Genomic DNA, 14905 nt, shown 5'->3' with positions numbered 1-14905 from the left:
GTTTGCTTGACCACTCTGTTCCATAGTAAAGCTTCACCTTCGGGAATGTAAACAAAGAAACATAGACTGTGTTTGTGTTGCTAAAGGCGGCCGCAATACACCGCTTCCCACCTACATCTTTCTTCTTTGACGTCTCCATTATTAATTGAACAAATTTGCAAAAGATTCAGCAACACAGACGTCCAGAATACTGTGTGATTATGAGATTAAAGCAGACTACTTATAGCTTGGATCGGGCTGGAAAAAAATGTCCGCTACAACCCGAGACGTCACGGGCACACGTCATCATATCGACGTTTTCAACAGGATACTTCGCGCGAAATTCAAAATTGTAATTTAGTCAACTAAAGCAGCCGTATTGGCATGTGTTGCAATGTTAATATTTCATCATTGATATATAAACTGCGTGGTCGCTAGTAGTAAAATAAGGATTGAGAACTCCGACTTTAGTTATTACTAATATTTACTATTACCACTTTGTATTTTTCAACCTCCATTGGCATTTTAGGTAAATCTGTCGAATAATGCATCTAGTTCTAAAGTCTACGAGAGACTTTCACACACAACCTAACAATGTTTGTCCTTGTCTCTGTGCTCGTCTGTGGTCTTCTCCTTTAGTATTGCTTTAAGAAGCACAAGTTCCTGTGGTCACGCAGAGGTCAAGATGGGATTAGTATTGTGGATTACAGATCAACTCGAAAAAATCCATGGCCAGAAATAAGCCACCCTGGTTCAGTTTTTACTCCACTCAGTTCCTGCAAACCAGGACGGACGCCATGAAGATGCTATTGAGCTCTTAGTCACAGGAATATCGATCATTTATAGGGTTTTTCTTTTTTCTTTTCTAATACTCCATTCGGCATGGGACAAACCCAGCAAAGGCAGGAACCCAATGAGGAACTTGAGTTGAACAGCATTCAGGACCTCTACAAGTCTTTTATCACCGAGTGCCCGAGTGGATCTTTGCACCTGCATGAGTTCAAGAGGATGTTTGGAGTTCAAAGCGGTACTCCGGAGTCTCAGTACATGGACAACATCTTTCGGGCGTTCGACATGAACCATGTGAGACGCGACTCTGGTTGAATTTCCGTTACAATTCACGATAGAGTAAACAATACTCAGCTGTATTGAAATTAGGGCTGGGCGTATCGGGCTGGTGAGTATCAGTATCGTATCGATACCGGCGTGATGGTATCGATACTTCACCAAATTAAGCAAATCACTCCGATTTAAAAAAAAAAAAAGTGAGCTCAGCGCTCCACCCTCCTCCCTAGTGATGGCTCGCGAACGAGATTTAAAAACACTTAAAAAATTCATCTTCAAGCCAAAATAAAAATAAAACAAATACAATTAACATGACGCTTGGTGCGTTGGCGCACACACATCAGTATAATTCACTCCGACACACACACACACACACACACGTGCGTTTCCAGTGCGACTTCATGTCTTGGTTGTAAACTGTAAAGTATTTTATTGCACTAAAAATAACGATACGAATTTCTCAGTTCTTTAGTTTTATGTTCATTTTTACAACTGTTTAATAACTAGTGTTTTCTTTCTTACTTCAGTTCTTGTGTGTTGTGAGGCGACTAGCCAAGTTCAGTATTTGTTTTCACCTTTTTCGCACTACTTATCCATCCATCCATCCATCATCTTCCGCTTATCCGAGGTCGGGTCGCGGGGGCAGCAGCCTAAGCAGGGAAGCCCAGACTTCCCTCTCCCCAGCCACTTCGTCTAGCTCTTCCCGGGGGATCCCGAGGCGTTCCCAGGCCAGCCGGGAGACATAGTCTTCCCAACGTGTCCTGGGTCTTCCCCGTGGCCTCCTACCGGTTGGACGTGCCCTCCCTAGGGAGGCGTTCAGGTGGCATCCTGACCAGATGCCCGAACCACCTCATCTGGCTCCTCTCGATGTGGAGGAGCAGCGGCTTTACTTTGAGTTCCTCCCGGATGACAGAGCTTCTCACCCTATCTCTAAGGGAGAGACCTGGAAACTCATTTGGGCCGCTTGTACCCGTGATCTTATCCTTTGGGTCATGACCCAAAGCTCATGACCATAGGTGAGGATGGGAACGTAGATCGACCGGTAAATTGAGAGCTTTGCCTTCCGGCTCAGCTCCTTCTTCACCACAACGGACTAAGTATTTGCACTCCTTACTTTATTGTAATTGATATTATTACTTTTTTATTTGAATTTCTCAGTTCTTTTGTTTTGTGTTCATGTTCACAACTTTGTTCAATAACTAGAGTTTTGTTATTTACCTTAAGTGCTTGTGTGTTTTGAGGCCACAAGCCAGGTTCAGTAGTTGTTTGCACCTTATTTGCATTACTTTATTGCTATTGATATTACTTTTGCATCAAATATTTTATTTTTTGACTTTAATCGTTGTCCTGTGTTGTATTATTCAATCAATCAATCAATCAATCAATGTTCATTTATATAGCCCCAAATCACAAATGTCTCAAAGGACTGCACAAATCGGGCGGTATAGCTCGGTCGGTAGAGCGGCCGTGTCAGCAATTAGAGGGTTGCAGGTTCGATTCCCGCTTCCGCCAAACTAGTCACTGCCGTTGTGTCCTTGGGCAAGACACTTTACCCAACTGCCCCCAGTGCCACCCACACTGGTTTAAATGTAACTTAGATATTGGGTGTCACTATGTAAAGCGCTTTGAATCACTAGAGAAAAGCGCTATATAAATATAATTCACTTCACTTCACTGCACAAATCATTACGACTACAACACCCTCGGAAGAACCCACAAAAGGGCAAGGAAAACTCACACCCAGTGGGCAGGGAGAATTCACATCCAGTGGGACGCCAGTGACAATGCTGACTATGAGAAACCTTGGAGAGGACCTCAGATGTGGGCAACCCCCCCCCCCCCCCCCCCTCTTATTATCATAATCAATTAATAAAGGCAAAAGTACAAATTTGTTTTCCAAAAGTATCGATACCTCAAAGCCCCCCCCCCCCCCCCTATCATCAGATGACGACACTTCCGGTATCGGTATCGGCGATACTGGCCGGTATCGGATCGGATCGGTATCGATACCCAAATTTGCGATATCGCCCACCCCTAATTGAAATACCTGTCATGTTTAACTCTAACAATTATTTTGTATGCATCTTTATGATCCTTGTTGGCTTCTGTGTTGTTCAGGACAACACAATGGACTTCATAGAATATGTGGCCGCTCTTCATCTTGTTCTGCGAGGAAGACTTGAAGATAAGCTGAGGTGGTCGTTCAAAGTGTTCGACAGCGATGACAATGGTCGACTAGACAGGCGTGAACTGCGGAAGATTGTCAGGGTAAGAATATATTCCTGCTTTATGGTTCTGCCATTTACAAAATAAAGGTTAGGTGACAAGGGACTTCACGGTGGCAGAGGGGTTAGTGCGTCTGCCTCACAATACGAAGGTCCTGCAGTCCTGGGTTCAAATCCAGGTTGGGGATCTTCCTGTGTGGAGTTTGCATGTTCTCCCCGTGACTGCGTGGGTTCTCTCCTGGTACTCCGGCTTCCTCCCACTTCCAAAGACATGCACCTGGGGATAGGTTGATTGGCAACACTAAATGGTCCCTAGTGTGTGAATGTTGTCTGTCTCTGTTGGCCCTGCGATGAGGTGGCGACTTGTCCAGGGTGTACCCCGCCTTCCGCCCGACTGTAGCTGAGATAGGCGCCAGCGCCCCCCGCGACCCCGAAACTTAATAAGCGGTAGAAAATGGATGGATGGGTTAGGTGACAAGCCTCTTTTCTTCTAATGCAAGGTCATATCAAATTTACCAAAAAAATACTTTTTTTCCTACGCTTTGAACCCTGCGGCTTATAAAATATATGTAGATATTTATAGATAGATAGATAGATAGTACTTTATTTATTCCGTCATGAGAGTTCCTTCAGGAAAATTACAATTTTCAGCACAATGGCAACACTAAATGGTCCCTAGTGTGTGAATGTGAGTGTGAATGTTGTCTGTCTATCTGTGTTGGCCCTGCGATGAGGTGGCGACTTGTCCAGGGTGTACCCCGCCTTCCGCCCGATTGTAGCTGAGATAGGCGCCAGCACCCCCCGCGACCCCGAAAGGGAATAAGCGGTAGGAAATGGATGGATGGGTTAGGTGACAAGCCTCTTTTCTTCTAATGCAAGGTCAAATCAAATTTACCAAAAAAATACTTTTTTTCCTACGCTTTGAACCCTGCGGCTTATAAAATATATATAGATATTTATAGATAGATAGATAGTACTTTATTTATTCCGTCAGGAGAGTTCCTTCAGGAAAATTACAATTTTCAGCACAATGGCAACACTAAATGGTCCCTAGTGTGTGAATGTGAGTGTGAATGTTGTCTGTCTATCTGTGTTGGCCCTGCGATGAGGTGGCGACTTGTCCAGGGTGTACCCCGCCTTCCGCCCGATTGTAGCTGAGATAGGCGCCAGCACCCCCCGCGACCCCGAAAGGGAATAAGCGGTAGAAAATGGATGGATGGAAGCACAATCCCATTCAAGATCAGACAAACATTACAGGGAGACAGAACAGGATCGCTGACGGGTCTGCCGGCTTCCAGCGCCCCTTACAAAAAAGATGACATACAGGTAAACAAGGGGGGGGGAGAAAAAAATAGAAGATTAAAATAAAATTAAAAAATCGGTCTTAGCCTAGGCCCTGGAGTGGGGGTGCAGACTGAGGCCAAGGGAGAAAAAACAACAACAAAAAAAAACAACAACTCATATACGCTAACAGCCATAATATTCTTAATTTAACGAATGGTTGTCATTCAACAAAAGCAGAGACACTGAAAAGGTGTGTTATTGTCCGCTCACTGAAGATGCTGCAGGGTGAACGTCCTTCCGTAGAGTGCCCTTCCATCTTCTAGTCCAGTGGTTCTCAACCGTTTTTCAGTGATGTACCCCCTGTGAACATTTTTTTTTAATTCAAGTACCCACTAATCAGAGCAAAGCATTTTTGGTTGGAAAAAAAGAGATACTGTCATGATCCGTGGTCTGGATCATGTTTAGTTCGATCCGGTGGCCACGTACTGCTCGCCTGTGTATCGGCTGGGGACATCTCTGCGCTGCTGATCCGCCTCCGCTTGGGATGGTTTCCTGCTGGCTCTGCTGTGAACGGGACTCTCGCTGCTGTGTTGGATCCGCTTTGGACTGGACTCTCGCGACTGTGTTGGATCCATTATGGATTGAACTTTCACAGTATTATGTTAGACCCGCTCGACATCCATTGCTTTCCTCCTCTCCAAGGTTCTCATAGTCATCATTGTCACCGATGTCAATCAATCAATGTTTACTTATATAGCCCTAAATCACTAGTGTCTCAAAGGGCTGCACAAACCACTACGACATCCTCGGTAGGACCACATAAGTGCAAGGAAAACTCACACCCAGTGGGACGTCGGTGACAATGATGACTATGAGAACCTTGGAGAGGAGGAAAGCAATGGATGTCGAGCGGGTCTAACATGATACTGTGAAAGTTCAATCCATAATGGATCCAACACAGTCGCGAGAGTCCAGTCCAAAGCGGATCCAACACAGCAGCGAGAGTCCCGTTCACAGCGGAGCCAGCAGGAAACCATCCCAAGCGGAGGCGGATCAGCAGCGCAGAGATGTCCCCAGCCGATACACAGGCGAGCAGTACATGGCCACCGGATCGGACCGGACCGCCTCCACAAGGGAGACTGGGACGTAGAAGAAAAAGAAAAGCAACGGCAGATCAACTGGTCTAAAAAGGGAGTCTATTTAAAGGCTAGAGTATACAAATGTCCCACTGGGTGTGAGTTTTCCTTGCCCTTATGTGGGCCTACCGAGGATGTCGTAGTGGTTTGTGCAGCCCTTTGAGACACTAGTGATTTAGGGCTATATAAGTAAACATTGATTGATTGATTGATATATTCTGTTAGTTTGGACTCCCTTTGTTGTTTGTGTACCTTGTGAGTTAGTTTGGTCACCATGGTAACGTATTAATTCCAGATGCACACCTGTTTTTCTTCATTACTTTCCTATTTAAACCTGCCTTGTCCCGTCAGTCGGTCTTGGTCCCTTGTTTGCGGTAAGCAACTGTTTCTTTGGTTTTGTTCTAGATTTCTGGTTCCCTGATCCCTTGCTAATGTTAGCATTAGCTTCTGTGCGTTTCCAAACGCATTTCTTTTGTTCTTTTCATCTGTTTTTGCACCGGTGTTTTTGTTATTAAAGAACCTTACCTTTACGTTGTTGTACAGAATGTCTATGTTTGCGTTGGAGGAACGATCCCGCATTGAAATCAAAATGAGTTTTCCTCGCCCTTATGTGGGCCTACCGAGGATGTCGTAGTGGTTTGTGCAGCCCTTTGAGACACTAGTGATTTAGGGCTATATAAGTAAACATTGATTGATTGACAGATACAGAAGTAAAATATTGCTCATTTGTAGTGGTCTTTCTTTGAACTATTTGGACAAAAGGATGTAAAAATAACTAAAAACTTGTTGAAAAATAAACAAGTGATTCAATTATAAATAAAGATTTCTACACATAGAAGTAAAAAAGTCTGCGGGCTATAGAGCGTTTTCCGTTCGGGCTCCAGTACTCTGGAATGCCCTCCCGGTAACAGTTCGAGATGCTACCTCAGTAGAAGCATTTAAGTCTCACCTTAAAACTCATCTGTATACTTTAGCCTTTAAATAGACCTCCTTTTTAGACCAGTTGATCTGCCGCTTCTTTTCTTTCTCCTATGTCCCCCCCCCTCCCTTGTGGAGGGGGTCCGGTCCGATGACCATGGATGAAGTACTGGCTGTCCAGAGTCGAGACCCAGGATGGACCGCTCGCCTGTGTATCGGTTGGGGACATCTCTACGCTGCTGATCCGCCTCCGCTTGAGATGGTTTCCTGTGGACGGGACTCTTGTTGCTGTCTTGGATTCGCTTTGAACTGAACTCTCGCGGCTGTGTTGGAGCCACTATGGATTGAACTTTCACAGTATCATGTTAGACCCGCTCGACATCCATTGCTTTCGGTCCCCTAGAGGGGTTGCCCACATTTGAGGTCCTCTCCAAGGTTTCTCATAGTCAGCATTGTCACTGGCATTGATTGATTGATTGATAATCATCAACTTGAAGTGCCCTCTTTGGGGATTGTAATGGAGATCCATGTAGATCAGAGGTCGGGAACCTTTTTTTGGCTGAGAGAGCCATGAAAGCCAAATATTTTAGAACTTATTTCCGTGAGAGCCATATTATATTTTGTTTAACACTGAACACAACTACATTTTTAAGTAAGACCAACATTTTTAGAATATAATAAGTCTCTCATTCTTTTTAATAGCATTGTTATTCTTGAAGCTAACCAATAATGAATAAAATACTCCTTACCATTAATGCGACTTCTTGAACAGGTGCGGTAGAAAACGGATGGATGGATTAAAATACATGAGAATGTTTTATATTTTGAACGTTATTTTTAACATTACGATTACTAATTATTAAGTACTTATCCTGTTAATTAATGTCAGCTAAGATTGATCTGAGAGCCAGATGCAGTCATCAAAAGAGCCACATCTGGCTCCGGAGCCATAGGTTCCCTACCCCTGGTCTAGATTCATGAATTTAATTCTAAAAAAAAATTCACAAAAAAAGAAATCTTTAACATCAATATTTACGGAACATGCCCACAAAAATCTAGCTGTCAACACTGCATTTCTTTTCACAGTTTATGAACTTACATTCATATTTTGTTGAAGTATTATCCAATAAATATATTTATAAGGGATTTTTGAATTGTTTCAGTGAGGTGAATTATATTTATATAGCGCTTTTCTCTAGTGACTCAACGCGCTTTACATAGTGAAACCCAATATCTAAGTTACATTTAAACCAGTGTGGGTGGCACTGGGAGCAGGTGGGTAAAGTGTCTTGCCCAAGGACACAACGGCAGGGACTAGGATGGCGGAAGCGGGAATCGAACCTGCAAACCCTCAAGTTGCTGGCACGGCCACTCTACCAACCGAGCTATGCCGCCCTCAATTGTTGCTATTTTTCGAATATTAAAAAAATTTTTTTTACATACCCCTAGGCATATCTTCAAGTACCCCCATCTGAGAACCACTGCTCTAGTCCTCCATAGTTAAAGTTAAAGTGAAAGTACCAATGTTTGTCACACACACACACACACTAGGTGTGGTGAAATTTGTCCTCTGCATTTGTCTAATACCCTTGTTCACCCCCTGGGAGGTGAGGGGAGCAGTGGGCAGCAGCGGTGATTAAACCCCCAATTCCAACCCTTGATGCTGAGTGCCAAGCCGGGACGCAATGGGTCCCATTTTTTTTATAGTCTTTGGTATGACTCGGCCGGGGTTTGAACTCCCAACCTACTGTTTCTACTCCTATGGATTCTTCATTTAGATTTGATTAGATTAGATAGTACTTTATTTATTCCGTCAGGAGAGTTCTTTCAGGAAAATTACAATTTTCAGCACAATCCCATTCAAGATCAGAAAAACATTACAGGGAGACAGAACAGGATCGCTGACGGGTCTGCCGGCTTCCAGCGCCCCTTACAAAAAAGATGACATACAGGTAAACGGGGGGGAGAAAAGAATAAAAGATTAAAATAAAATAAAATAAAAATCAGTCTTAGCCTGGGCCCTGGAGTGGGGGTGCAGACTGAGGCCAAGGGGGAAAAAAAAAACAAAAAAACAATGACTCATAGCCATAGTACACACCCCTCTTCCATGTGTGTAAGAGGGAAACATCAAACATCAAAGAACACAGAGGACATTAAAGACATTAAAGCAGCAGATACAACCAGACACTTCTACATACAGCTATGAATAAAAAGTAAAAGAAACATATCCACTGTGGTGGCCTCTGCGGTGTTCCACGCCATCGTCCGCTGGGGTGGAGGGAGCATGGCCAGAGACAGGAGCAGACCCAACAAAGCAACCAAGACAGCCGACTCCACTCTCGACCAATGTCCAGTCCGCATGGATGAGCGAGGATACGTCCAAGGTGACTGAGGTGTCCGACACCTGCTCACCCAGTCGAGACACCGCGAAGCCTCTCCGTCCCAGTAGCTCAGTGCTAGCTCCGCAGTCCTGTCCCCTCATCCGTATCTCCTCCAGTCCCTCCAAACAGACTCCGGTGTAGCAGAGACCCAGCAGCTGGTCTCCATGGCCAAAAGGCTCCCGGGAGGCAGATCCAAAAGTCCACAAAAAAAGCACCACAGAGGTCACGAAAGTGCCACCCCTTGTCACACAGTCCCAAAGGGTCCCGTACCAAAATGCAAAAAAATATAATAAGACATGAAAACAAGAGGGAAACACAAAAGGATGACACAAGAGCACAGAGCTCCTGCCTACAGCAGCCACTACAGCAGCGCCATCTTGGGAAAAAACATTTATTCGTTTTACAATACAACTAAAACAATTCATACTTACTAATTCGTCCCATGTGTGATGTCTGTACTAGTGTTTTTATGCATTTTTTTAAGTGCCATGGTAATGTAAGGAAGCTAACATGTCTGTGTTAGTATTGGGACGGTGTGGCGCAGTGGTAGAGTGGCCGTGCGCAACCCGAGGGTCCCTGGTTCAATCCCCGCCTAGTACCAAACTCGTCACGTCTGTTGCGTCCTGAGCAAGACCCTTCACCCTTGCTCCTGATGGGGGCTGGTTAGCGCCTTGCATGGCAGCTCCCTCCATCAGTGTGTGAATGTGTGTGTGAATGGGTAAATTTGGAAGTAGTTTCAAAGCACTTTGAGGGTAGAAAAGCGCTATACGAGTACAACCCATTTATTATTACCTCAAACTAGCATTCTTTTTGTAGTGTTCTACAAATTCCTCGATAAATTCACCAAGACGTCACCGTGGAGTTATTGAGTCCGTTTAGCTGATTGACGATGACTTCTGTTTTGTTTGATCATCCGTTTTACAACTGTTTGGAAACAATTAGGTTACATTTACCAAATTTTTCAACGTAAAAAAAATAATTCCACAATGTATATATTTGCCGTGCGGCTAATACAGTATGTAGAGAGTGTGGAGGGGGCGTGGTCGGCCTGCCTCCTGCGGGGAGAGCGTGTGTATGGGCCGGCTTCGAAGCAGCTGACAGGTGAGTGGATTGCCCAGCTGAGGCGGGTTATCTAGTCACCTGTCTCCTTTATCGGCATGGGCCGAGACCATGAGCGGGAGAGAGGAGAGCGCAGACACGAGCGAGACAGCCCTGAGTTTAAAAAGAAGCAAAATAAAAGACTTGGTTGCAGCCTGGACTGCAGGTCCCGCCGTGTCTATCAGACCACAGAGAGCCCACACACAAGAGACGTTTACAGAGAGTAGAACCTTTTTGTTCTAAAATTCAGTGGGTGCGGATTACATACCGTTGTGCTCTTTAGTCGGGAAAACACGGCAATAAAAAAGATGGAAAGAACAAAACTATTAAATAAAGTATTAATAAGTTCATGCTTATAGACTTAGTTTGGTCAGATCTTGTCTAAATGCTGGTGCAAAAGCCCCAGTATAATGAGTAAGTTGCACTAAGTAGCCCACTGTACCTTTTACTTTGCAGAAAAATGGCAGTGGAAAGCACCTGCAAACCTCATAATAGGTTTTAATCTGTGTTTGACCAGAAAATCTCTAAATTCAGCGATTTCTACGGAAGAAAATGTTGGGGGGAAAAAAGGTTTTAACCTGTGTTTGACCAGAAAATCTCTAAATTCTGCGATTTCTACGGAAGAAAATGTTGGGGAGAAAAAAGGTTTTAACCTGTGTTTGACCAGAAAATCTCTAAATTCTGTGATTTCTACTGAAGAAAATGTTGGGGGGAAAAAAGGTTTTAACCTGTGTTTGACCAGAAAATCTCTAAATTCTGTGATTTCTACTGAAGAAAATGTTGGGGGGAAAAAAGGTTTTAACCTGTGTTTGACCAGAAAATCTCTAAATTCAGCGATTTCTACGGAAGAAAATGTTGGGGGGAAAAAAGGTTTTAACCTGTGTTTGACCAGAAAATCTCTAAATTCTGTGATTTCTACTGAAGAAAATGTTGGGGGGAAAAAAGGTTTTAACCTGTGTTTGACCAGAAAATCTCTAAATTCAGCGATTTCTACGGAAGAAAATGTTGGGGGGAAAAAAGGTTTTAACCTGTGTTTGACCAGAAAATCTCTAAATTCTGCGATTTCTACGGAAGAAAATGTTGGGGGGAAAAAAGGTTTTAACCTGTGTTTGACCAGAAAATCTCTAAATTCTGTGATTTCTACTGAAGAAAATGTTGGGGGGAAAAAAGGTTTTAACCTGTGTTTGACCAGAAAATCTCTAAATTCTGCGATTTCTACTGAAGAAAATGTTGGGGGAAAAAAGGTTTTAACCTGTGTTTGACCAGAAAATCTCTAAATTCTGCGATTTCTACTGAAGAAAATGTTGGGGGGAAAAAAGGTTTTAACCTGTGTTTGACCAGAAAATCTCTAAATTCTGCGATTTCTACTGAAGAAAATGTTGGGGGGAAAAAAGGTTTTAACCTGTGTTTGACCAGAAAATCTCTAAATTCTGCGATTTCTACTGAAGAAAATGTTGGGGGGAAAAAAGGTTTTAACCTGTGTTTGACCAGAAAATCTCTAAATTCTGCGATTTCTACTGAAGAAAATGTTGGGGGGGAAAAAAGGTTTTAACCTGTGTTTGACCAGAAAATCTCTAAATTCTGCGATTTCTACCGAAGAAAATGTTGGGGGGAAAAAAGGTTTTAACCTGTGTTTGACCAGAAAATCTCTAAATTCTGCGATTTCTACCGAAGAAAATGTTGGGGGGAAAAAAGGTTTTAACCTGTGTTTGACCAGAAAATCTCTAAATTCTGCGATTTCTACTGAAGAAAATGTTGGGGGGAAAAAAGGTTTTAACCTGTGTTTGACCAGAAAATCTCTAAATTCTGCGATTTCTACTGAAGAAAATGTTGGGGGGAAAAAAGGTTTTAACCTGTGTTTGACCAGAAAATCTCTAAATTCTGCGATTTCTACTGAAGAAAATGTTGGGGGGGAAAAAAGGTTTTAACCTGTGTTTGACCAGAAAATCTCTAAATTCTGCGATTTCTACCGAAGAAAATGTTGGGGGGAAAAAAGGTTTTAACCTGTGTTTGACCAGAAAATCTCTAAATTCTGCGATTTCTACCGAAGAAAATGTTGGGGGGAAAAAAGGTTTTAACCTGTGTTTGACCAGAAAATCTCTAAATTCTGCGATTTCTACTGAAGAAAATGTTGGAGGGGAAAAAAGGTTTTAACCTGTGTTTGACCAGAAAATCTCTAAATTCTGCGATTTCTACTGAAGAAAATGTTGGGGGGAAAAAAGGTTTTAACCTGTGTTTGACCAGAAAATCTCTAAATTCTGCGATTTCTACTGAAGAAAATGTTGGGGGGAAAAAAGGTTTTAACCTGTGTTTGACCAGAAAATCTCTAAATTCTGCGATTTCTACTGAAGAAAATGTTGGGGGGGAAAAAAGGTTTTGACCTGTGTTTGACCAGAAAATCTCTAAATTCTGCGATTTCTACGGAAGAAAATGTTGGGGGGAAAAAAGGTTTTAACCTGTGTTTGACCAGAAAATCTCTAAATTCTGCAATTTCTACTGAAGAAAATGTTGGGGGGGAAAAAAGGTTTTAACCTGTGTTTGACCAGAAAATCTCTAAATTCTGCGATTTCTACGGAAGAAAATGTTGGGGGGAAAAAAGGTTTTAACCTGTGTTTGACTAGAAAATCTCTAAATTCTGCGATTTCTACTGAAGAAAATGTTGGGGGGAAAAAAGGTTTTAACCTGTGTTTGACCAGAAAATCTCTAAATTCTGCGATTTCTACTGAAGAAAATGTTGGGGGGGAAAAAAGGTTTTAACCTGTGTTTGACCAGAAAATCTCTAAATTCTGCGATTTCTACTGAAGAAAATGTTGGGGGGAAAAAAGGTTTTAACCTGTGTTTGACCAGAAAATCTCTAAATTCGGCGATTTCTACTGAAGAAAATGTTGGGGGGAAAAAAGGTTTTAACCTGTGTTTGACCAGAAAATCTCTAAATTCTGCGATTTCTACTGAAGAAAATGTTGGGGGGAAAAAAGGTTTTAACCTGTGTTTGACCAGAAAATCTCTAAATTCTGCGATTTCTACTGAAGAAAATTTTGGGGGGAAAAAAGGTTTTAACCTGTGTTTGACCAGAAAATCTCTAAATTCTGCGATTTCTACTGAAGAAAATGTTGGGGGGGAAAAAATGTTTTAACCTGTGTTTGACCAGAAAATCTCTAAATTCTGCGATTTCTACTGAAGAAAATGTTGGGGGGAAAAAAGGTTTTAACCTGTGTTTGACCAGAAAATCTCTAAATTCTGTGATTTCTACTGAAGAAAATGTTGGGGGGAAAAAGGTTTTACCTGTGTTTGACCAGAAAATCTCTAAATTCTGCGATTTCTACGGAAGAAAACGTTGGGGGGAAAAAGGTTTTAACCTGTGTTTGACCAGAAAATCTCTAAATTCTGCGATTTCTACTGAAGAAAATGTTGGGGGGAAAAAAGGTTTTAACCTGTGTTTGACCAGAAAATCTCTAAATTCTGCGATTTCTACTGGACAAATGTGGGGGGAAAAAAGGTTTTGACCTGTGTTTGACCAGAAAATCTCTAAATTCTGCGATTTCTACTGAAGAAAATGTTGGGGGGAAAAAAGGGTTTTAACCTGTGTTTGACCAGAAAATCTCTAAATTCTGCGATTTCTACTGAAGAAAATGTTGGGGGGAAAAAAGGTTTTAACCTGTGTTTGACCAGAAAATCTCTAAATTCTGCGATTTCTACTGAAGAAAATGTTGGGGGAAAAAAGGTTTTAACCTGTGTTTGACCAGAAAATCTCTAAATTCTGCGATTTCTACTGAAGAAAATGTTGGGGGGGAAAAAAGGTTTTAACCTGTGTTTGACCAGAAAATCTCTAAATTCTGCGATTTCTACGGAAGAAAATGTTGGGGGGAAAAAGGTTTTAACCTGTGTTTGACCAGAAAATCTCTAAATTCTGCGATTTCTACGGAAGAAAATGTTGGGGGGAAAAAAGGTTTTAACCTGTGTTTGACCAGAAAATCTCTAAATTCTGCGATTTCTACTGAAGAAAATGTTGGGGGGAAAAAAGGTTTAACCTGTGTTTGACAAGAAAATCTCTAAATTCTGCGATTTCTACTGAAGAAAATGTGGGGGGAAAAAAGGTTTAACCTGTGTTTGACCAGAAAATCTCTAAATTCTGCGATTTCTACTGAAGAAAATGTTGGGGGGGAAAAAGAGAGAACAAACTCTCAGGGCATTCAATCGATCGCAACGGACTGTTCAGTTTGTCTTAGAAAATGTTTATCCAAGCAGGCTTCATCAATTCATGCTCATAGACTTAGACTTAGACTTTTATCTGGTCTAAGACTTAGATTGGTCAAGTCCAGTCGGAGAATTAGATTGGTCAGATCCAGTCTAAGACTTAGATTGGTCAGATCCACTCTAAGACTTAGATTGGTCAGATCCACTCTAAGACTTAGATTGGTCAGATCCACTCTAAGACTTGGATTGTTCAGGTCCAGTCCAAGACTTAAATTGGCCAGATCCAGTCTAAGACTTAGATTGGTCCGATCCAGTCTAAGACTTAAATTGGCCAGATCCAGTCCAAGACTTAGATTGGTCAGGTCCAGTCTAAGACTTAAATTGGCCAGATCCAGTCCAAGCCTTAGATTGGTAAGAGCCAGTCTAAGACTTAGATTTGTCAGGTCCAGTCTAAGGCCCATCCATCCATTTCTACCACTTATTCCCTTTTGGGGTTGGCGGGTGGCGCTGGCGCCTATCTCAGCTACAATCGGGCGGAAGGCGGGGTACACCCTGGACAAGTCGCCACCTCATCACAGGGCCAACACAGATAGACAGACAACATTCACACTCACATTCACACACT

The 14905-nt window shown here is 42.5% G+C and overlaps 1 protein-coding gene across 1 annotated transcript; it reads left to right on the top strand.

Moving 5' to 3' along the window:
* The first annotated feature begins 693 nt into the window (after positions 1-693).
* On the top strand, positions 694-5085 carry LOC133542883 (guanylyl cyclase-activating protein 2-like). The gene is made up of 2 exons (XM_061887117.1): positions 694-1062; positions 3163-5085. Exons 1-2 carry the CDS (start codon positions 862-864, stop codon positions 3355-3357), a joined length of 396 nt encoding a protein of 131 aa, XP_061743101.1. The 5' UTR covers positions 694-861; the 3' UTR covers positions 3358-5085.
* The last annotated feature ends 9820 nt before the right edge of the window (positions 5086-14905 follow it).

The sequence above is a fragment of the Nerophis ophidion genome, linkage group LG25 (genome assembly GCF_033978795.1).
Source record: "Nerophis ophidion isolate RoL-2023_Sa linkage group LG25, RoL_Noph_v1.0, whole genome shotgun sequence".
NCBI classification, from domain to species: Eukaryota; Metazoa; Chordata; class Actinopteri; order Syngnathiformes; family Syngnathidae; genus Nerophis; species Nerophis ophidion.
The sequence above is the reverse complement of the archived record's forward strand: the minus strand, read 5'-3'. Positions and strand labels throughout refer to the sequence as shown.